Raw genomic sequence first — 24,894 nt, forward strand, 5'->3', positions numbered from 1 at the left:
TTTGTGGGTTCAAGTCCCACATTGGGCTCTGTACTGGCAGCACAGAACCTGATTGGGAGTCTCTCTCTCACCCTCACTCTCTGCCTATTCCTTGCTCTTGCTCTCTCTCTCAAAATAAGCATTAAAAAAAACTGATTTGCATGAAGTATCCTATTCCCTAACCAACTTTCCAAGAATGGTATGTATATATCTTATGCCACATCACTACCTCTGCTGTGATTACCCTTGGTGGAGATAATAAGCTGTGAACTACAAACCACAAATATGAGGAATCATTTTTTCTCTGAAAACTCTAAGAAAGCAATGGTTCTGTCACAATCAGTAGGAAAAAGAAAGTCAACTCCATTAACAGCATTTGGTCAATCCTGAACATTTCTGCAGAGGCCTCTGACATGATTAAAAACTGAGAAAAAATGTCAAATTAGATTTCTTAGGAACATATGCTAAGATGGTATTGTGATTCTTCTAAAAAATTTGCAAGTGGGTCTATATTGAAGTCCTAAAATGTTTATTTGATTGACATCAAGAAAATCATTCTTCACAGGTAATTTTCAAAATAAAACTAACTTGGGTGCCTGGGTGGCTCAGTCAGTTGAGAGTGGGACTCCTGTTTGGCTCAGGTCATACACGATCTCAAGGTTGTGAGATGAAGTCCCATTCCCAGCTCTGTGCTGAACGTGGAGCATGCTGAGGATTCCCTCTCCCTCTTCTCCTCTTTCTCTCTCAAAATAAATCAACATTTTTTAAAAACAATTTTAATGTTTATTTGAGAGAGTATGAGCGAGGAAGAAGCAGACAGAGACACAAAATTCGAAGCAGGTTCCAGGCTCTGAGCTGTCAGCGCAGAGCCTGACGCAGGGCTCAAAGTCAGTTGCTTAACGGACTGAGCCACCCAGGTGCCCCAATAAGCATTTTAAAATAAAAAAATAAATAAATAAAACTAACAAAAAATTTTAAAACTCACGGGGTGCCTGGGTGGCTTAGTTGGTGAAGCGGACAACTTCAGCTCAGGTCATGATCTCTCGGTTTGTGGGTTCAAGTCCCGCCTAGGACTCTGAGCTGACACCTTGGAGCCTGGAGCCTGCTTCAGATTCTATCTCTGTCCCTCCCCTGCTTGTGCTCTCTCTCTCTCTCAAAAATAAAAAAAAATAAAATAAAATAAAATAAATTTTTAACTCAGGGTGCCTGGGTAGCTCAGTCAGTTAAGTCACCGACTGGATTTCAGCTCAGATCATGATCTCTGTGCTGACAGCACTGAGCCTGCTGGGATTCTCTCCCTCTTTCTCTCTGCGCCTTCCCTACTCTCTCTGTCTCTCAAACAAATAAACGTAAAAATATTTAAAACTCAGACTGCTTTGTTTGTTGAAAGATGGGTTTTTCCTACGTTGTAAGTAACCTATTACTGTATGTAAACGCTTCTAGTTAATGCTTTTATCTTAAACCTCTAGAAATCAAATAAAGGGTAGACTAGACCAAGGAATTCTTTTACAAATTACACTAATGCTTGCTACTTACTCTGATAGAACGTATGTATTTTTTAAAACTCTGCTAAAAGCAGAGCTATATGCTTATGAATTACGTGTAGGCAAGTGTTTGGTTAATAATGACACCCTAGAAGAAAGGCTCTGTGTAAGAGCTTCAAGTTTCCATGGTGTTCAGAGGAAAATGAACGGAATCTAGACATGTTTGATCTATAGCTTAATAAATCAGCGCCACATTCCACCTTGCCCAATCCAATAACACGAAGCGTGCAGTTGGCCACTAATGTTGCAAGAGTGGGAAGGGGCGAAGAATAACCACCATGGTCCAAGATACCAGGGTTACCTGAAAAGTTATCTTGACACTTCACTCTACGTTTTGCGCGACTAGACGTCTCCAGGACCACTCCATCGCAGCCACCGCCTAGCCAGGCCCAACCTAGAGCCAAGCAGGCGCTCACCTGCGGGGCGACAGGGCGCACACCTGGCCGGCGGGGGGCGCCCACCTCGCCTCTCCCAGTCCGAGCGCATCTGCCCTCCTCCACCCTTTTTCGCCACCATCTCCACCCATTCCCCACCCATCAGCATCTAACCAAGGACAGGGAATGGCGAGGATGATGAACAGGGTGCGGTGACGAAAAGATCCCCGCAACCTGCCGCAGCCTTTCTACTTCCTCCCATCTCAGAGCGGCGCAAAGCCACACCACCTTTCCTACGCCTCGCGTCTGTGGTACAAGGCCTGCAATACCTAAAAAAAATGTTTTTAATGCTTTTAAGCACAAGTCACTTCCCCGCTCCCTTCCGCCCCTCACCTTCACGAAAGCAATCGGGGTTGTGGTACCTTCGATATCTAACAGGATCACAGTGACTTCGGCGGGCACGGAAAGCACGACCATTTCCCTACCGGATGCAACTACCAGAATCGGCCTACTGGTAGGTAGGGCAGAGGGCGGCGCCGGCTGCGCCCTCAGCACCGTTCTGGGCTTCCGACAGCCCCGCAAGAATCGCCCACCCGGCAACCGCGTGCGGCCCGAAGCTTAAGGTACAGGACCACCTCCACGCCCCTAAAGGTGGATCACACGGCCGTACAGGGGCCCAGAAGTACAGAGCTGCCAAGGGCCAGAGGACGAGACCACGTGGGCAGGGAAAGGGGGCGGTCCTCGCAGGGTTCCGAAGGGGTGGGGGGAGGTAAATGCGTCGATGCCGATTGGCCGCCAGAGGGCCTCGAACCCGATCCGTCAAAATGGGCCTCGCGTGGGCGGGAACAAAGAAGCGAACGCGGGAGCCGGGTCCGCGGGCGCGCGCGCGCTCTCCGCAGACTGGTTGAGCGAGCGGGAGAGGCCCGGGGCACGTGCAGACGGGAGCCCCGCGAGTGGCGCGCCGGGGATGTGAGTGCCCCTTGCCCTCTACGGCACCTAGCCCCCTCCCCGCCCACTGCCTCCGCTTTGCATATTTACAGTAACCTGACCGGGCTCGCGCCCCTCCTCCCGTCCTCAGCCAGCCAAAGAGGCCGTACCGGGACTGGTTTGCCTGACTACGTCGGCCCGGGCTCCCGCCGATCGGTTAGGGAGGCCCGCCGCGCTTCCTCGGCCCGCGCGCCTGTGGCGGTAGCGGAAGAGGCGCCCGCGCCGCGCCGCTGTCCGGAGGGGCCACCGCGCGCCCGCTTCCTGTTCGGCTGGTTCCAGCCAGCTCGAGGACAAAACACGCGTGCGCGCGGCGGAGCGCGCTCGCTGTCTCAGCCGCCGGCGCCGGGCGCAGTCCGCCTTTTTCTGGAGCGACCCGGCCACGGTGCTAATCGATAGCAGCAGCCGCCACCGCAGCAGTCCGCACTGGGGGACCGAGGGCTTTGGAAAAAGGCGGGGTTGATGGCTCTGTACTAGGAGTGGGCTGGACCGGACGCCAGAGACAAAGGCTCTCAAGACAAGAGGGACTGTGGCCCTGCGACGGCACTGCTCGGGATTTTTGACCCCAGGACTTTTCGCCCCTTCGTTTTTCTCTTCTGACGCTTCTCTCATCTTAAGCCCGCGTCCCCTCACCCGCGACCTCGCTCCTCACCGGGAGGGCCGCGATGGAGGTCCCGCCCCGGCTCTCCCATGTGCCGCCGCCATTGTTCCCCTCTGCTCCCGCTACTTTAGCCTCCCGCAGCCTTTCCCATTGGCGGCCGCGGGCGCCTCGGCAGCTCGCCCCGCTCCTCCCTTCGCTCGCTCCCAGCTCCGCCCGGCAGGGGGCGCGCCGGGCCCAGCGCCACGTCACCGCCCAGCAGCCCTCCCGATTGGCGGGAGGGGCGGCTATAAAGGGAGGGCGCAGGCGGCGCCCGGATCTCTTCCGCCGCCATTTTAAATCCAGCTCCATACAACGCTCCGCCGCCGCTGCTGCCGCGACCCGGACTGCGCGCCAGCATCCCCCGGCCGACAGCTCCGCCACCATGGAGGACATGAACGAGTACAGCAACATAGAGGAATTCGCAGAGGGATCCAAGATCAACGCGAGCAAGAATCAGCAGGATGACGGGTACCGCACGCTTCTCTCTTCCCCCTCCCCCAGCGCGCCGCACGCGCCCTTCATCCTTGGGGAGCCGCGCGCTATCCCGGTTCTTGCCCCGAGTCGATTCCTCGCGTGCCTGCCGGGCCCCACTAGCTTAGAAGAAAGAGGAAAGTAGGAAACGGAGGGGTGACTCCAGCGGAGGGTGGGGGAAGGGCGGAGGAGTTGGAGGAGGAGGGCGGCGGCGGCGTCTGTGTCCCGAGTGCGCAGGCGCCGCGTGGGGCCCGAGGGGGAGGGGCCGGCCTCGCTGCGCCACATGCTGCAGCTGCTGCCGCCTTTTCATTGTGTCTGTGCTAGGGCCCCGCGCAGTTTTCCTGGGCGGTGTTACGGAAATACTCGTTTGGAATCGGTGTGTGAGTGGTACTTGGATCCCCAGGACGTGTTAAGAGTTCTTTAGGTGGCATGTTGGCTTGACAGCTGTGAAAGAGGATGAACCTAAGTTGTGAGGGATCAGCTTAGGAAGTTGGGGTTTTTAAATCTTAAAGCAATCGAACATACTTTGCTGATCTTGTTTAAACTTCGTATCATGAAGCATGGCGAGCACGCTGTCCACTGTTTCGAATAAGCGACCTCGATGGAATTGGGGAGAGGGTTTGTGTTTTTTGTTTTAATACTTGATCTGTAGACCCGGATTGAATTCCTTGCATATACCGTTAAACTTCCCCGTGCTTGGTTCGTAGTTAACATAACTCCAGAACTGAAGTAATCGTGTGAGGCGCTGCTAATCTTTTTTAAAAAAATAACTTTATTTCTAGTAAAATGTTTATTGGAGGCTTGAGCTGGGATACAAGCAAGAAAGATCTGACTGAATATTTGTCTCGATTTGGGGAAGTTGTAGACTGTACAATAAAAACAGATCCAGTGACTGGAAGATCAAGAGGATTTGGATTTGTGCTTTTCAAAGATGCTGCTAGTGTTGATAAGGTAGGAGCAGGTTTTGCATTGTAGTCCTTCTGTGTACTTTTGCAAATTGTCTGGGGGTTTTCCTTGCTTGCATAGCGTTGTCAGATTAAATTTGTCTTCTAGGTTTTGGAACTGAAAGAACACAAACTGGATGGCAAATTGATAGACCCCAAAAGGGCCAAAGCTTTAAAAGGGAAAGAACCTCCCAAAAAGGTTTTTGTGGGTGGATTGAGCCCAGATACTTCTGAAGAACAAATTAAAGAATATTTTGGAGCCTTTGGAGAGGTGCGCTTTATGACTACTTTTGTGTATGTTTATGTAATCCCGGCTTTTTACAGAAAAGAACATTATCCGATGTGGAAGAGATTAAACTAACTGCTCAGGTCCTTTTTAGTCACTACCTTAATCACTGTTTACTGTGCTATGATGGAAACCCATACTGAATTTGTTTTGGCCAAATCACAGGTACTTTGGTGTGGTCAGTGTTTGGACTTCTACCAATGGCATCTGTTGGGTACAAAATAATAAATGAAGTTTTGCTCTCCTTTCTAAATGCTTCACAGACGAATCTTTGCAGTTTGAGTTGACAGTAAAGTAGGAGCTTTTATACAGATGTAATGTGACTAGAGTAACATGCAATATGTGTTTGAAACTTGGAAAGGACCTGGGGTATTCTAAAACCTTTTGGTAGCTTTTATCATTACTGGATGATCGTGAGTGTGCTTCTTGATTTCAGATTGAAAATATTGAACTTCCCATGGATACAAAAACAAATGAAAGAAGAGGATTTTGCTTTATTACATACACAGATGAAGAGCCAGTAAAGAAATTGTTAGAAAGCAGATATCATCAAATTGGTTCTGGGAAGGTAAAGCCATCTTGATTCTATTAAGTGAAAATGTTGAGGGTGGTTTTTGTTTTGTTTCTTTTAGTGAATTTCTCAATTTGTTTTGAGAAGAATAAAAGGGCTTGACATAGTAAAAATTCTATTTGTTTTTTTAATGTGTTTATAGTGTGAAATCAAAGTTGCACAACCCAAAGAGGTCTATAGGCAGCAACAGCAACAACAAAAGGAGGAAGAGGTGCTGCAGCTGGTGGACGAGGTGGTACTAGGGGTCGTGGACGAGGTGAGACTTAATTCTTTGAAGATGGCTCAGTGGTTTAGGCTGCAAATTGCTAAATAGGAATAAGCCCATAAGAAAGTAAAGCTAGTTTTAAAACTGTTCGAATATGAAAAATTCTCAGGTTAGTGTGTGGGTTTTTGTTAGTTTACTGGTTTCACCTCTTCAAAGAATGGCCAGCCTGACAGGGCCATTACTAATGGGGAAATAATAACACTTAATGTGATTAAGATTACATGGTACATCATGGTATGTTAGGGGTTTTTTTGGGCAGGAGTCCTTGTTTTAAAGCTAACCAATCTACCTGTTTTCACCTTCTCCTGATTTTCCTTCCTGTTAAAGTTTATTTATTTTGAAGGACAGTGCGCACCTGTGCGCATGGCGGAGGGGCAGAAAGAGATAATCAAAGGCAGGCTCTGCTTGAACTCAACAAACCTTGAGATCATGACCTGAGCTGAAATCAAGTCTGTTGCTTAACCAACTGAGCCACCCAGGTGCCCCTGTCCTGATTTTCCATTACATGTAGGAAGCTTGATAACTGGCACAATTGGACTTTCTGCCCCCTTTTATGATAATTAAAATAATAATTTTCTCCAGTCAGATAGCAATATAGATGTACATTCTGCTTGTTTAAGATTTGTGGAGTGAGAGACAGGAACACAACATTTTATGTTAGGATTGGGGGTCAGAAGTTGTCTCCTAACAATCATTGTGCATTGTTTCAGGTCAGGGCCAAAACTGGAACCAAGGATTTAATAACTATTATGATCAAGGATATGGAAATTACAATAGTGCCTATGGTGGTGATCAAAACTATAGTGGCTATGGCGGCTATGATTATACTGGGTATAACTATGGGAACTATGGATATGGACAGGGATATGCAGACTACAGTGGTAAGAATATTTAACTTAATTTCATAAACCAATGGTATTAAAATTCAGTGTTAAAAGTGCAATCCCATTCTGCAATTGTGTGTGGGTTTTTCCGTTTTTTGAAGTGTTTGGGAGTTTTTGAAGCATTTGATAGTCATAGGATGGTTACTGACAAAGACTTTGGTTAGAAATGTTCTGGAGTACGTGATACATGACTAGTTTATAATAGCTATTTAAGATACATGGTTTTGATGTTTTGGCATGCAGAGTATTACACATTTAAGAGTTTTCTAATATTTATGATGAAACTTTTATAGAAAGCATTCTTAATGTAATTTTTTTGTGTTTTCAAAATAGGCCAACAGAGCACTTACGGCAAGGCGTCTCGAGGGGGTGGCAATCACCAAAACAATTACCAGCCATACTAAAGGAGGACGTTGGAGAAAACAGGTGTGTATAAGAGTACAAGAAACCAGTGGAAATGTCTAATTTAATTTAAAGATCAATAGACAAATGAAAAATAAGTAAAAACAAAATATGATGTAGTCTGTTTTTACTAAATTGTTAATTTTTTAATTGCTTTATGAGCCTGTTTTGCCTAAAGTGTCTATAGATCTTTAACTTTAAAGTCTTATCTCACCTTCTTTAGTATTACAGAAAAACTTAAGAGTTTTTCTGTTTGCTTTGTGTACCAGGTGGTCTAGAGGAATAATTAAACATTTTTAGAACTATTAACAGGTAAAGTACTGAAATGGGTACAACTTAAGGAAAACAAGAATGTTGTCTTCTAACTCTGACATTATACCTTGTTTGTACCCGCCAGCGGGAACTTCATTGCAGGCCGTGTGTCACCCTGACCACGTCTATCTCTGGGGGTCGCACGTTGCGGGCAGAGCGCAAGGCATACACCAGAAAACGCTGTCCTGTGGTATGGTCTCTTCCAACTTCATGTACCAGCGTAAAGATTAAAGTGGAAAACTTCAGACTTTGGCTTCTTTTTTAATCTTTTTGAAGATTAAGTGTCTAAACTTAACTTAAATGGTTTTTTACAGGAGTTAAAGTACATAAATGCCTTTTTACAGCTTAATCATTTTGGTCTTCTGTTTAGTGTTGTATTTCAATTGTGGAGCCTCATTTTAAGTGTTCATTCTTTAAGATTTAATGCTTGCTTTTTCTTTTTATAGCTAATAGTGAAATCTACAAACCAAAACAAGAACTTTAAAATCTGGGATATAAATTAAAGATCATATGCACACAGCAATTCGTTTTCTTCTAATATAATAAGCCTATTAGGAATTCATTTTTGTAAGAGCATTTTTTGGCTTACTAGAGATGCTTCTAGTAGACCTAAATCTAGTATACTTCAGTCTGAATATGGGAACATTGCATTCCCTGATTCCTTACTAAATTTAAATTCACTATCATTTGGGAACTGCAGGGTGAATATTAATTACCCAATCTACATTTTGCAATTGAATATGCATGTGATCTTTAATTATTGAAGAAAAGAATAAATTGAGGACTTAAAACAATTCATGAAAGTGGACCTTTGAAAGCTTTCAGAGTTACACAAATGTAATTGCTATTTTGTTTTTGTTTTTAGGAGGAGATTGCTAAAGTTAACCCATCTTGCAGGACGACAATGAAGATTGGTCTTCTGTTGATCTAAGATGATTATTTTGTAAAAGACTTTCTAGTGTACAAGATACAACTGTGTCCAACTGTATATAGCCGCCAATTAGTTTTCTTTGTTTTTACTTTGTCTTTTGCTATCTGTGTTATGACTCAATGTGGATTTGTGTTTATACAAATTTTATTTGTATGATTTCATGTTAAATCTCAAATAAATGCTTCCTTATGTGATTGTTTTTCTGCGTCAGGTACTAAATAGCTCTGTAAAAGTGTAATTTAAAATAAGCAATAATTAAGGCACAGTTTATTTTGTAGGGAATATTGGTCCATAGGGAGAAACTGTGGTCCTTTTACGAATAGCCAGCTACAGTGTGCCCCTGTTCCCCCTTTTTGTTAGATGTAGTCTATGCTCTAAGGCTTCATTTCCCTGCTGAGGTTTCCACCACACCTGTAACGTTTCTCTGTGTATTTGGAGACCTTGTCATAGTGTTGTCATTAGTGGAAGCTTTCTAGCAGACCATCAGTCTTCTGGATTATATTTTGAAGAACTGTACCTTTTTAGCACAAAGCATGTTGGTAGTTCCTTTTCGTAAATAAAAGTGATTGTGCTTTGTTCCTGTCTCTGGAAAGCCATTGATTAGGGTAAGCTCATTCAGAATCTGGTCTGTTAGAGCTTTGGCTAATTGTAATACCATGACTTTACTTGTTTTCTTGATTAAAACATCCAGATATACCCAGGGAAAAGGCACTGTTAAACAGTGTGTTGGAGCTACAGTTTGAGTATCCGAAATCGTTACAAGGATTTTGGCAGATAGGTATGAGGTGGTTAAAATTTGAGCAAAAGTTAGATGCAGATATTTGAAGTAGTGACTTGAGGAAGTCAGTTGTATTCTATTGGTATTGTCACAGCAAGCACCAAACTGAACAAAATGTTTTGGGGGGTTTTTTAGGAAGCTATATTGGGTGTTAACTGTTAATGTGGTGTGAGTTTTTAGAAAAAGTCATGCTAGTAGATTCCATCATTTTTAATGCATTAGTGCATGAGCTGCATAGTTAAGCATTCCATATTCAGACATAGGAGTAGTGAGGAAAAGTATAATTTAAATTTTATGTATGTCAATGCAAATCTAAGGTGACTGAGTCATTACAACAGATTTTCCTGGTGAATCAAGCAGTTTTAGCTCTAGGTTTTGGAGAAATTCCTGGGTAAATCTAAGCTTCAAATTTTACATTCAGTGTAGTTGGATTTAAGGGTTTTTTTTAAGTTTTGTTTCTGTGGTTCTACGTTAGCCTTTAGGATTGGCATATGTGTTCATATGCAGAGCAGTTGACCTCACCTTCAACCAAATGTAAATTTTTTATGCTGATGAACCTGCCTTTTGTTTTATTTGGTGCCTGCAGCTTTCTTTGTTTAATGATGTTTGTACTCGCTGGCTATCAAGTTACAATGCACTTGGCCTTGTTCTGCTCCTGTTTTGCTATTTGACCTTAAACCTAGGCCAAGTACCAATGTTGGTTATTGCAAGGGACTGTTTATTCTTTCAACATGCAACCTTAGGGAACAAGGGAGATTTTCATTTTAAGTTATGTTGTCAAAGTCTGTAGGTGCAGTGTCTAGGGCAGTGAATCCTGTTAAGTTCAAATTTATGATTAGGTGACAAGTTGACATTGAGATTGTCCTTTCCCTGATCAAAAATGAATAAAGGCTTTTTAAACAAAATCCAAACTCTTCAATCAAGTCTTGGTATATATGGCTTTGAAGAAATACACTACATCTAGAGATTATTGTCTGAGGTTTACAAAAAACAGTGTGCTTGGTTTTTTATCCCCTCAAGAGGCTTTGGACTCTCATTAAGAATTTAGGCTCTGTAAGTGCCAAATGATGTAAATTTTAAATACACCAAGAAAAGTGCTCTAGGCACTTGATTTTGGTGAATGAAAGTTATCAAGATACCCTGAAGTATTCCTTTAGAACTAATTTGATAAGTTAATTGAAGGGGTGAGGATGGAAATTCTGAAAGCCTATGACATTCAAGTAGCCTGTGTATTTTGTTAAGTATGCTATCTGAATGGTTTTGACCAAGTTCTGTGTGGTGTTCCTCATCCTAATAGAAACTTGATTTCATTAGTTTCAGTTAAATTTATATAATTGGGGATATTAAGAATTAAGATGTGTGTTGGGGTACTAATGTGGATAAGCAGAGCTTTTATTCCATTCTCAGATGCATCATTCAGAATGGTGATAGGGACTGGACTTCTTGATAATCTTACACTTTAATAATTTTTTAATATATGAAAACTTCATCATTACCCAATACCAAGATTTGATAAGATGTCAACCACGGGATGCTAAATTTCACTGAATCACTTTTAAGGATGCTGCAGTTGTATAAACTATTTTTTATTGCCTTTTCTATGAAGTCATTCATAAAATACGGTCTGTTAGGATTAGACGGGGTTTCGTATTTTTGTCTTGGGTTGGATGTGGAATTGCAACAAATTTTGGTTGAAATGGTAAGAAACCACTTATAACACTTCAACCACTGCTTTTTATAAACTAGGATAGAATATAGTGCTGTCCTGGGGATTACAGGAAAATAAACATTCTGAAGATTTGTGTTTATGTGGCAGTTTGACCCCTGGTTTTATTCTTTTAGGATTAAGAGGTGCACCCCTTTGGGTTGCTGTCTGGCTTAGGCAGTGGAGCATATGTGTTGATCCCAGGGTTGTAAGTTTGAGTGCCATGTTGGGGGTAGAGAAAACTTAATCTTTTTAAAAAGGTGTACCCCCATTTGGGGGGAGGTATATTGTCAGAGGGTGTTGGGAGTAAGTTGTAGGGTGTTTGTTCTTTTGTTTTGAGAGAGGGGAAGAGAGTCCCACAAACCGTGAGGTCATTACCTGAGCCAAAATCCAGAGTCAGACACTCAACCGATCGAGCCATCCAGGTGCCTGGAGTTGTAGTTTTAAAAAGGATATTCAGTATAATTTCAGATTTATTTAAAACCTAGAAATGTTGAATAAGAATGGTTAGAGTTTATCAAAGGCCAACACAAATTAGAAATATGTAAGAAAGTATCTTGCAGGGGTGCTTGGGTGGCTCGGTTGGTTAAGCGTCCTACTCAATTTTCAGTTCAGGACAGGATGTCAGGGTTTGTGAGATAGAGTCCCCTAACAGACTCTGCACTGACAGTGTGGAGCTGCTTGGGATTCTCTCCCTCTCTCTGCCCTTCCCCTGCTCATGTGCTTGCTCACACGTGCTCTCTCTCAAAAAAAAAAATTTTTCCTTATGCTGTTCCAGTGGTTATGTCCTTTCGAGAATCTGACCAAAAATGAATTCTCTTCTGACAGAAAAATGCCTATCCATACGTAAATATTTTAAGGGTGGATTCAGAGAAATTCTTTGAAAGCTATCTACTTTAAAAGGCTCTTGCAGTTGGTGGCTTTTATGGTAACTGACTAAAATTTACTGAATTTGCTATCATTGATGAGGTTGCACAAGGGGTGTCTTCAGATGTTCTCTACTTCGGTATTTGTGTCTTGGGTTGTCAACACTTACATAGGGTGATAGTTTTATTAAAAGGAGCTGCCAACCCCACAAAAGGCCCTATGCAAAATTTTGGTTAATCTCCTGATTTTAAAATTGTAGAAGTTAGCTAATTAAAAATACCAACTCACAGGGCACTAGCGTGTCTCAGTTAAGCATCCAACTCATGGTTTCAGCTCAGGTTGTGATATCACAGTTCAAGCCCTGTGCAGACGTCTGGGCTGACAGCACAGAGCCTGCTTGGAATTCTCACTTGCTGTCTCTCTCTCTCTCTACCCCTTTGCCACTCATGTGTGCCTGCACTTTCTCTCTCAAACAGTCTCTAAAGAAAAAAAAAAAAATGCACTACATTTTGGAATCTTAGATTTCTATTCCCTTAAGCATCTCTTGAGTCCTAGATTTTGAACAAGCTTTTGCCACCTATGGGAATGATCTGTTAGCATTAAGATTGGTCAGCAGTCTTTAATACAATTAATTTGTAAGTACTGAGATCTTTTGTAGGAAAATAAGATTTTAGTACAGTTGATTGATTCTTTTTCCTCTGATGACACTGAAGCCTTGATAATCTGTAGCAAACTCCTTATTCTCATGACAGATCTGTCCAATGGGATTGACAGTGATTATTTAGGTTGTCTCTTGAACCATGAGACATTTGGGACATAAGTTTCTCATAGACCATGTAAGTGAAAGGATGAAAGAATGATGTGATAGTGGGGCCTAAGTGGTATTTTAGGATAGTTCCAACATTTTCCATTACCAGGACAAGTCTTTTAAATACATTCTTCCATGGACTATATGTTTTGAATACATGTTATCAAGTATATTGCTCTCATGTGATGATACTTTTTTTTTTTTTTTTTTTTTTTTTTAGAGAGCGAGTGCTCGCACAAGCTGTGGAGAGGGGCAGAGAGAGAGAGAGAATCCCAAGTAGGCTCTCTGCTGTTGGCAGATCCCGAGACTGCTGCAGGGCTCAATCCCATGAACCTGTGAGATCATGACCTGAGCCAAAATCAAAAGTCCAATGCTTAAACAACTGAGCCAATCAGAATTTCCATAGTGTGATAATCAGCATCATACCACCAAATTTATTGCCAGTCAAAATCAAAGCAATAATATTTTCATTGGCTTGTGCAGATTTTTTAAAATCTGATTTCTATCAGACTTTTAAAATACTGAAAATAGGGGCGCCTGGGAGGCTTGGTCGGTTAAGCGTCCGACTTTGGCTCAGGTCATGATCTCGCGGTCCGTGAATTTGAGCCCCGCGTCGGGCTCTGTGCTGACAGCTCAGAGCCTGGAGCCTGTTTCAGATTCTGTGTCTCCCTCTCTCTCTGCCCCTCCCCTGTTCGTGCTCTCTCTCTGTCTCAAAAATAAACGTTAAAAAAAATTTTTTTTAAATACTGAAAATAAGTCTAAGAATTTTCATTACTACTTTCTAGGACTGTAGCACTGCACTTAACATATTGGAAATAAGGAAAAGGAAAAGGCATTTTCGAGTATGCATTACTTCATATTCTGGATGAAAAGTGATTTTAAAATACATGCAGTATGGATACAATTCAAGTTCTTTTAAATTATACATTTGAACGACTGCATCAGAAACAAAAAGACTCCCCAATTTTACTTTTGATCTTATTTAAAATACATACTTCTGTGGCACCTGAGTGTCTCTGTTAAGCGTCCGACTTCGTCTCAGGTCATGACCTCACCATCCGTGAGTTTGAGCCCCATGTCATACTCTGTGCCAACACCTCAGATCCTGGAGCCTGTTTCAGATTCTGTGTCTCCCTCTCTGCCCCTTCTCCACTAGTGGTCTGTCTCTCTCTCAAAAATAAAATAAAAACGCAAAAAAAAATTTTAAAATACACTTCTATGTTTTTCATGTATTTATTCTTTAGTTATAATCCATGTAAACATAGGACTTAGAGCCTGTCAAAACCGAGAATAAGTTCACCCTGGCCTAGGTCTTACCTTATTCTTTCAATTAAAAGCTATTTTAATTACTATTAGCATGATGTTTTAGAACACGAAGATACAGACATCAACGAAAGGGTTTTTTTGTTGTTGTTCCCCAACCAACACAGTGACATTCGGTCACACCGTATCATATCACTTTCAGTTCTCTGCTGACAGTGGGATTCTTTCCTTTTTTTTAAATCTTCAACCCCAAGAGAGGAGGGTCTTGGTGTTAGTGGCAGGTACAGAGATTTACCAATGACCCATAGCCAAGTTCCACAATACTACTAGACTAGTGTTACTGTTCAAATCTTTCTATTTAAATTCTCCTGGGTATAAATATTTGCCCCTTGATGAAATCATCCCTCTCTTCATTTAGAGACACAGGGGACAAATTTCTCTCCTTTGCCTTTTAATAGAATCAATCAGATACTCTTAACCAGGAAATACATAGGCATTAGGCATTAATTACTGTTCTCTTGGCAATTCTGGAAAAGGTATGCAAATTTTTAGTACAATTTAGGAACAGTGGTCACAATTTATTAACTACATTTGTTGCCATGAGAAAAGAAAAGGCATTACATGAAGATGTCAAAGGTTCTTAAAATTATTCCATAAAATGCTCCTAAGATCATATTCTATTTTTTTATTTAGTAGTACATACATTTCCATGCATTAGCACATTCCTCCATATAGGGTAATAATATGTACTCAAGTGTATGTCTATAACTATATTAGGATTATCAGACATAATTTTTTCAAAAAGTATTCCATACTTCTGTTTTCAGCAATTATGGCCTAAGTAATTCAAACCAATCCTATGGAAGACCAGCAGGATGCAAAATATTTTTAAATATCCTTAAAAGAGCTAAAAAGATCATGAATAATTCACCTGGCTAAAATCTAATCTAAGAGAATGTTAAAACCAGGAGAATAAGCCTAGCACTCAAAGTTGGGTTTGATGGCCTTACCAATGGGCACAGAAGTCAAAACCCTAGGCCACCTCCAAGGGGAGACTCTGATACCCCAATTAGTCAAATTAAAGGCTTACAAAAGACAAGAGAACCCAGTTTCCTTACCTGGGCAGTTAAGGGAACTTTAATCTCAGAATTTAGATTAAGATAGTTCTAGTAAAGTAAGGGGCCTCAAGTGCCTGGAAAAGCAAATGAAAATAATTTCTTCATCCTTGATTTCTGATTGTGTCTATGAATGTTTTTTCAAACATAATAACCAATACATAATAAAATCCACCATAAGTGAGAACACAGTGAACAAACCCAGCAGATATTAGGCCCCCCCCCCATGCTTATTACATTGAAATAAAATATAAGCTTGAAAATATCTCCAAAGAAGAGGAAGCTATTAAAGCAACATAGTAGTGGCACCTGGGTGGCTCAGTTGGTTGAGTGTCCAACTCTTAATTTTGGCTCAGGTCATGATCCCAGGGTCACGGGATCAAGCCTGGTGTTGGCTCCACACTGAGCTTGGAGCTTGCTTGGGATTCTCTCTCTCCCCCTGCCCCTCTTTTTAAATACATTTTTTTTTAAAGCAATAGTAGATCTGATAAAGTATCAGAACTTATACAAATAAAACAATACAATAAATGAAATTAAAAACCAAGGATGGATGAGTCTGAAAACAAGAGTAGATGCAACTTAAAATTAGTAAACTGAAGGACAGATGAGAAGAAACTATCTAAAATGTAGCATGGAAAGACAAACACATGAAAATTGCCATGGAGAACAAATGACATAAAGGATATAGCAGCCAGCTGAAAAGGTGAGCAAGGTGCATGGCTGAGGGATGGGAGAGGAGCACTAAGGTCTTCCTGCAGGGAGGCCTGCCCCCCCCCCCCCAGAAAAAGAGACAGAATAAGAGGCAATATATGAAGAGAAAATGGCTGAATTTTTTCCAGAATTGATGAAAGACAATCTACAGATTCAATATACCAACAAATTGCAAGTAGGAAAAATACAGTGAAATCTATACAGAGATACATCTTGGTGAAGCCAAAATATTTAACAACAAAGAGAAAAACCTTAAAGGCAGCTAAATCTAGATCCAACCACCAGTAACAAGGAAATACAAGAAATGGAGACACATGTTAAATTACCATGAGAATGCAACCATCTAAATCTGGAATATGGAAAATTCAACAATTAGAATGTTCCATTTCTTCAACAAATAAGTGACTTGAAAAAAGTGTGCAGTGAGGTGGTTCCAAGAGTAAAGAAGACTTATGGAAAGCAAAATTATTATCGCAAGCAACCATTTAATGTACAAATCATTATGCCTTAATTATGACATTGTATGGATTATATGCAAAATGGAGAGAACTTCCCCATGTCTGGAGAATTCTTATCATAGGAGGCCTGGCAAGAAGTAAGGAGAAACACTCAAAAAAAATTTTTAAGACATTTTTGGGGGGCACCTGTGTGGTTCAGTCAGTTAAGCATATGACTTCGGCTCAGGTCATGATCTCATGGTTTGTGAGTTCCAGCCTGCATCAGGCACTGTGCTGATGGCTCAGAGCCTGGAGCCTGCTTCAGATTCTGTGTCTCCCCCTATCTCTGCCCCTTCCCTACTCATTCTCTGTCTTTCTCTCTCAAAAATAAATAAATATTAAACAAATATTAAAGATTTTTGTTTGTTGGTTGGTTTGGTTTATTTTGAGAGAGAGAGAGAGAGAGAGAGAGAGAGAGAGAGAAAGAATCCCAAGCAGGCTCTGCGCTGTCAGCATAGAGCCAGACGTGGGGCTTGAGGTCATGAATTGTGAGATCATGACCTGAGATGAAATCCAGAGTCAGACACTTAACTGACTGAGCCACCCAGATGTCCCTAAAATAGTAATTTAATAATCACCTTCCCAGGCTCACAGCCAGAGCACAGATTTGTGACCTATCAATCAAAATCCTCCTACATTAGACTTGGAGACAGGGAGCTAGTGAATCAAAGTGATTTAGTGGAGTCAGTGCTAGGACAGGTGGCAGCCATGGTTGCAGGTACTTTCTTACAGGAGCTAATTTCCTAAAGGTTCTAGTGGCAGCATCTGTGTGCAACAGGAGCAGCAGTAGAAACAGAGGAATCCTTATGGAACCAATTCTGTGGTATGATTTGGAAATTGTTCCTGGATGAGAGTTTCAAAGCGTGGCTTTCCAACTCTCCTAGAGGGTGTGAGATACTAAAATAGTCATTATTAAATTACTAAATTTATTATTCATTATTAAATATATATGTATATGTGTATATGGACTAGATATACAACAGACAGTAATCAGAAGCACTTACAGAACAGCAGAGTGAGGACATCCAAAATTTCATTTCGCTATAAAAGCAATGAGGGCAGTGGCAAAAAACTGTCAAAATCAACTTTTTTTTAGGTCTCTGGAAATAGTCTTGCAACAATCCAAGATTCTTTTTTTTTTTTTTTTTTTTTTTTTTTTAATGACTGACCCAGAACTTTATGGTGTTGTAACTCCCCTTTAAGGGAATATAATGAACAATTGTATACCAACAAATTAGCTACCCAGGTGAAGTGAACACATTCCTAGAAAGATAAGAACTACTGAAACTATATAAGAAGAAATAGACAAATTGAACAAGAGATTGAATTAATAGTTTTTTTTAAAACTTTCCATGAAGAGGGGTGCCTGGCTGGCTCAGTTGGTAGAGCATGCAACTCTTGATCTTGGGGTTGTGAGTTCAAGCCCACATTGAGGATAGAGATTACTTTAAAACTTAAAAAAAAATTGAAGAAAGTATTTTTTAAGTTTATTTATTTTGAGAGAGAGAGCACATGAGCAGGGGAGGGACAGAGAGAGAGGGAGAGAGAGAGAATCTCAAGCAGGCTTTCCACTGTCAGTGTGGATCCCAACACAGGGCTTGAACCCATGAGCCATGAGATCATGACCTGAACTGAAATTAAGAGTTGGACACTTAACCAACTGAGCCACCCAGGTGCCCCCAAATAAAATTTTTTTAAACATAAAATGTACAAAATTAAAAAATAAAAATTTTAAGTTAAAAAAAAAACTTTCTATGAAGAACCTGATGCTTCACTGGTGAATTTTACCAAAATGTTTAAAGAATTAACAGACAGCCCCCCCCCAATAATTAAAACCAATCCTTCATGAACTCTTCCAAAAAACAAAAGAGGAGAGAACACTTTCTGACTTATTCTATGAGGCCAGTATTACCCTAATATCAAAACCTGGCAAAGATATAACAAGAACACTACAGATTAATATCTCTTATGAATATTTATACACCTAAAGTCTTAAAAAAATTCTAGGAATTCTAGGAAAATTCTAGTAAAGAGAATCCAGCAACATACAAAAACAATTACACAGTATGACCAAGTGGAATTTATCCCAGGAATGCAAGGTTGGCTTAACATTTAAAAAATCAATGCCACATAACATACCATATTAATATACGAAAGAACAAAAACTATATGATAACCTCAACAGTTGCAGAAAAGCATTTGACAAAATCCAATGCCCTTCCATGATAAAAAAAAAAAAAATTCAACAAACTAGGAATACAAAGTGTTATGAACTAAATTGTGTTCCCTTGCTAAAATTCATATGTTAAGTCCCTAACCCCCAACTGTATTTGGAAATAGGACCTTTAAGGAGGTAATTAAGGTTAAATGAAGTCATAAGGGTATGATCCTAATCTGATAGACCTGGTATCCTTATATGAAAGGGAAGAAACACCTGAGATCAATCTCTTCCTCAACACACATTCACAGAAAAGGCCATGCTAGGACACAGCAAGAAGGAGGACATATGTAAGCCAGTAAAAAATGCCTCACCAGAATTCATCCCTGCTGGCACCTTGATCTTGGACTTCTACCCTCCACAACTGTGAGAAAATAAATGCCTACTGTTTAAATCACCCAGTTTGTAATATTTTGTTATGGCAGCCTGAGCAGACATATAGAAGGGAACTTCCTCAACCTGATAAAAACTATCTAGATAATGCCACAGCTAATATCATGCTTAAGAAAGACTGGATGCAAAAAAGAAAACAAAAACAAAAACAAAAATACTGAATGCTTTCTCCCTAAAATGAGTAACTACACAAAGATGTCAACTCTTGATGCTTCTATTGTACTGAAGTTTCTAATCAAACTGGTTAGGCAAGATTGAAAAATAAAAGGTTTCCAGATTGAAAAAGAAGTAAAATGATCTCTATTTGCAGATGACATAATCTTGTATATAGAAAATCCTAAAGACTCCACAAAATATTGGAAGTAATGAATGAGCTCAGCAAGGTTGCAGGGTACAAGATAAATACACGAAAATCAGCTTTATTTCTATACATTAGCAATGAACAATCCAAAAATAAAATTAAGAAAACAATAATTTTTATAATAGCATCAAAAAGAGTGAAAGGCTTAGGAATATATTTAACAAAATAAGTGTAAGACTTGTAAATATCTAACTATAAAATATTGCTGAAAGAAATGAAAGAAGACATTGTTAAATGGAAATCCTGTGCTCAGGGACTAGGCTTAATGTTGTTAAAATGACAGTGTTCCCTAACTTGATCTATAGATTCAATGCAATCACTATCAAAACCTCAGCTGCATATTCTGCAGATATTGACAAGCTAACCTTAAAATTCTTGTGTAAATTTACATGACCCAGAATAGCCAAACAATCTTAGGGGAAAAAAAGAACAAAGTTGGAGGACTCACCCTTCCTGATTTCAAAACTTCCTACAAAACTTCCTTCAAAAACTTCCTACTATATTAATCAAGACAGTGTTGTACTGGCATAAAGATAGATGTATAGATCAATGAGATAGAGTTGAGGGTACAGAAATAAATCATTATGTTTATAATTAATTGAATTTTGACAATGTTACCAACACAATTCAATGGAGGAAACATAATATTTTAAACAAACAGCATTGGAGCGCCTGGGTGGCTCAGTATATTAAGCATCCGTCCAACTTTGTCTCAGGTCATGACCTTGAGGTTCACAAGTTTGAGCCCTGCATCAGGCTCTGTGCTGACAACTCAAAGACTGCACCTTGCTTTTGATTCTGTGTCTCCCTCTCTCTCTGACCCTACCCCACTCACACTCTGTCTCTCTGTCTCTCAAAAGTAACTAAAACATTTTTTAAAAATTAAACAAACAGTATTGGGGCAATTTGATATCAACATGCAAAAAAATTGCATTTGGACCCATACTTCATAACATATACGAACATTAACTGCAGATAGATATAACATCTAAATACAATAGCTAAAACTATAATATTCTTAGAAGAAAATGTAGAGGCATAGGAGTAAATCTTTGTGTTTAGGCAACACTTTCTGAAAGAAAAAATGCAAAAAAAAATAGATAAAGTGGATTTCATCAAAATTAAAAACATGTACTTCAAAGGACAACATCAAGTAAGTAAAAAGGCAGCACATAGAATGGGAGAGCATATTGCAAAAACATATATGTGATAAAAAGACTTGTATCTAGAATATATAAGGAACACTTACAACTCAGAAAAAAAAACCCAATTGTTAAATGTGCAAAAACATCCAAATAAACATTTCTCCAGAGAAGATATGCAAATGGTCAAAAAGTACATGAAAAGATATTGAACATCATTAGTCATTAGGGAAACGAAAATATCAAAACCACAATGAGATACTGCTTCACACACCCTAGGATAACTAAATAAAAAAACCAGACAATAACAAGTTTTGGTTAGAATATGGAGAAATTAGAACCCTCATATATTATTGGTTGGAATGTGAAATAGGAGCAACTTTGGAAAACAATGTGACATAGTCCTCAAAAAGTTACATGTAGAATTATCATAGGGCCCAGCAATTTCATTCTTTTTTTTTCAATGTATGAAATTTATTGTCAAATTGGTTTCCATACAACACCCAGTGCTCATCCCAAAAGGTGCCCTCCTCAATACCCATCACCCACCCTCCTCTCCCTCCCACCCCCAGCAATTTCATTCTTAAATATATACCAAAAAAAATGTAAACATGTCCACACAAAAACTGGTACTTAAGTATTCATAGTAACATTATTCATAATAGCCAAAAAATAGAAACAATCCAAATGTTCATCAATTAAAGAATGGATAAACAAAGTGTGGTATATCCATATGATAGAATATTATTTGGCTGTAAAATATCATAGAGCACATAGTACATACTACGACATGGATGAAACTTGAAAACATCATGCTAACTGAAAGTAGCTGGACACAAAAGGTCGCATACTATGTGGTTCCATTTATGTAAATCCATAAAGACCAAAAAAAGATTAACAGTTGCCCAGGGGCTAGAAGAAGATGTAGAAAATTATTGCTTTTATGTATGAGATTCTTTTTGGGTGAAGAAAAAGTTGTAAAGTGGTGATGGTTGCATAACTCTGTGAACTGCAAACCATTAAATTGTACATTTAAAAAAGATGAATTTTTTAACTATATGAGTTATATCTCCTTCAAGTTATTACTAAAAAAATACAAATCCATCCAGTACAAATTATATGCCTTTATTTGAAACAGATTCAATCAACTATGACAAGACAGTTTTAAAACACATTAAGTTAAAATACGGACATCACAATAGTACATAGTTATTTTTTAGAAAGTTCTTACCTGTTAGAGATACATACAAAAAACATTTGTGCTAACATGGTATGGTATATGGTATTTACAGCATAAGAAGAAAAACATAGAAAAAAAAAGATAGGAATAACACTGATAATTTTTGTAAATAGGTGATGGGTACATGAGTCCTTTATATGATTATTTCTAGTCTAGTGTATTCTTGGAAGTTTTCCTTTAAAAATATGAAAAAACTATAAATAAGGGAGTAAAATAACAAGCAACTGGGGAGAGAAGTATTATTTCCAAAGGAGCAGCAGTAAGGCTTATAGATGACTTCTGAGTGGAAAGTATGGAAGTCAGTCGACAGTGGAATGATATATTTACTATGCTGAAATAGGCTAACTGTGACCAAGAATTCTCTATCAGCCAAACCTTTTTCAAGATTGGAGGTGAAATTAAGATATTTTCTGGAAAAAAAATTAACACTTCACCATGAGGAAGTTTTCACTAAAGGAAATGTTAAAGCCTAAGTAAATATAGAAAATAAGTGAATCCCAGAGAAAAGTACTGAGATACAAAAAGAAATGGAAAGGAGTTAGTGTAAATGTGGGGAAATGTAAATGAATTTTCACTGTGAAAAAATAGGGGCACCTGGGTGGCTCAGTCGGCTAAGCGTCCAACTTCAGCTCAGGTCATGATCTCCCAGTTTATGGGTTCAAGCCCCATGTTGGGCTCAGTGCTGACAGCTTAGAGCCTGGAGCCTGCTTCAGATTCTGTCTCTCCCTCTTGCTCTGAACCTTCCCTGCTCACACTCTGTCTCTCCCACTCTTGCCAAAAATAAATAAACATTAAAAAAAATTTTTTTAAAGAAAAAGTAAATGTTCATAAAGAGGTATGTGTTCTTGTATACATTCCACCATTTTTATAAGATCATGGTTACAATTTGGGGTTTTCAGAATTCAGTTGGTATGAAGGAGGCTATAAATAGCTTTGCATAATATTTTTTATTCCTTTGGATTTGAGTAATTCTTGTACATTTCTCAAAGTAGTATACCTGTATATCTATTGTGCTCTCCAAAAAGGCTGAATAATCTACAGGGCTACTTATAACATATTTGTACTAATTCATTTTATTCTTGTGTGTGTGCCAACATTGGTCTTTACTTGTTTTTTCTAGTTTAAGAGAGAAACAATGTTAGCTTAAGCCCTTTTAGTTTGCTTTCATTATATCTTAATATGACTGAACTAGTTAGTTCCTAAAATGCAAAATAAATTTTATTATCCACCTTATAATTGTGTTACTGAAGTAGGATACTTTGACTCTGTCATTTTGGACATTCAGAATATTTTCATATACCAGTATTTATTCTTTGTATTAGCCATAGTGTGGAAAGTTGTTACATCATATAGAAACTGACCTAAGTATGTGGAGAAATTAGACTGGCCAAATATTAGACCATCCAGTACAATGGAGGAAGCTTGAGTAATTACACACAAAAAGTGTGTAATTTTCTCATGGATTTTCTAAGAGAAAAATACAAATTATCAGTCTTTTGTTAAATCCAAAATGAATATTACTGGTATGAATGACATAAAATAAAAATAATTTCACCTAAAACTGCATATGGTGAAATTAATGATGTAAATTTTATTTCTAAAAATCACATCTCCTTTCATATCATGGAAAATTTTACATATTGACCCAGGAAACCTTAGAAATATTGAACTAAAAGACAATACTTTCAAGGTACCTGAATGGTTCAGTCAGTTAAGGGTACTTCTCTTGATTTTAGCTCAGCTCAAGATCTCATGGTTTGTGGGTTTGAGGCCTGCATGGGGCTCTGCGCTGACACTGGGGAGCCTGCTTAAGAATCTCTCTCTCTTTTTCTCTGCACTTTCCCACTTGAAAATAAATAAATAAACTTAAAATTTTATTTTAAAAACTTTCAACTGAAAGAAGGAAAAACTTTATTAACTAAAACTTGAAGAACAAAATCTTTTTTTGACAAAATTTAGATGTGAATATTAGAGCTGGGAAAATGTGATTTGGTAGACATTATGGTCATAAAAAGAAATGATAGTGGGGTGCCTGGCTGGCTCAGTTGATAGAATATGCAACTCTTGATCTCAGAGTCATGAGTTCAAGTTCCACATTGGGTGTAGGGCTTACTTACAAAAGAAAAGAAAAGAGAAGAAAAAAGAAAAGAAAAGAAATTTTAGTAGCAAAATCTTCAATGATAAAATTAGACATGGGCAAAACATGACTGAATCTTCAAAATAAAGAATTGATTCTGATTAAATAATTTCAGAGACATAAAAAGAAAATGAAAAACATTAGAAATGTTTTTACTGCTCTACATATGAAATTAAAATTTTAAATTTACTTTATATTCACCTAGAGATTTGATAATTGATCAAATTAACATTCTATTGAAATATTTTTTTTAATTTTTTTTTAACATTTATTTATTTTTGAGACAGAAAGAGACAGAGCATGAACGGGGGGAGGGCCAGAGAGAGAGGGAGACACAGAATCTGAAGCAGGCTCCAGGCTCTGAGCTGTCAGCACAGAGCCTGATGCGGGGCTCGAACTCACGGACCGTGAGAACGTGACCTGAGCGAAGTCGGACGCTCAACCGACTGAGCCACCCAGGCGTCCCTCTATTGAAATATTTTTAATAAAAAATATATGATAAAAATTTTTCTAATTTCAAAATAGTGGTATAAAAACTTTTTTAAAATTTAATTTAGTTTTTAAAATTTACATCCAAGTTAGCATATAGTGCAACAATTATTTCAGGAGTAAATTCCTTAGTGCCCATTTGGCCCATCCCCCCTCCCACAACCTGTCCTGCAAACCTCTGTTTGTTCTCCATATTTAAGAGTCTCTTATTTTTGTTCCCCTCCCTGTTTTTATATTACTTTTGCTTCCCTTCCTTTATGTTCACCTGTTTTGTATCTTAAAGTCCTCATATGAGTGAAGTCTTATGATATTTGTCTTTCTCTGACTAATTTCACTTAGCATAATACCCTTTAGTTGCAAATGGCAAGACTTCATTCTTTTTGATTGCCGAGTAATACTCCATTATATATATTTGTGTATATATATATACATTGTGTATATATACATACATTTGTATGTATACAATGTGTATATATATATATACACAATATATATATATATACACTATATATATATATATACATATATATACCCTACATCTTCTTTATCTTTGTATATGTATATATATACATTGTGTATATAT

The 24,894-nt window shown here is 39.2% G+C and overlaps 2 protein-coding genes across 5 annotated transcripts in view; one reads left to right on the forward strand and one right to left on the reverse strand.

Annotated features, from left to right (window-relative positions):
- The window catches only part of ENOPH1 (enolase-phosphatase 1), a 37,354-nt gene extending 34,347 nt beyond the window's left edge, over positions 1-3,007 (reverse strand). Inside the window, exon 1 of one of the 4 annotated variants that reach the window (XM_043572365.1) lies at positions 2,995-3,007. Coding sequence is in view for 2 of the 4 variants with exons in the window: in XM_043572363.1 (XP_043428298.1) it covers positions 2,291-2,374 (84 nt within the window). In the remaining 2 variants the exon portion in view is untranslated. Of the gene's footprint in view, positions 1-2,290; positions 2,636-2,994 lie in introns of those variants that run through there. The other 3 variants (XM_043572363.1, XM_043572362.1, XM_043572364.1) reach the window with 3 other exon arrangements.
- Positions 2,750-10,270, forward strand: HNRNPDL (heterogeneous nuclear ribonucleoprotein D like). Its single transcript, XM_043572360.1, is given in 9 exon segments — positions 2,750-3,989; positions 4,775-4,943; positions 5,046-5,207; positions 5,659-5,790; positions 5,936-5,987; positions 5,990-6,049; positions 6,769-6,939; positions 7,276-7,368; positions 8,522-10,270. Coding segments are annotated over 8 exon segments (1,260 nt in total). The 5' UTR covers positions 2,750-3,546; the 3' UTR covers positions 7,347-7,368; positions 8,522-10,270.
- Positions 10,271-24,894: the final 14,624 nt, after the last annotated feature.

The sequence above is a fragment of the Prionailurus bengalensis genome, chromosome B1 (assembly GCF_016509475.1).
Source record: "Prionailurus bengalensis isolate Pbe53 chromosome B1, Fcat_Pben_1.1_paternal_pri, whole genome shotgun sequence".
Taxonomy (NCBI): Eukaryota; Metazoa; Chordata; class Mammalia; order Carnivora; family Felidae; genus Prionailurus; species Prionailurus bengalensis.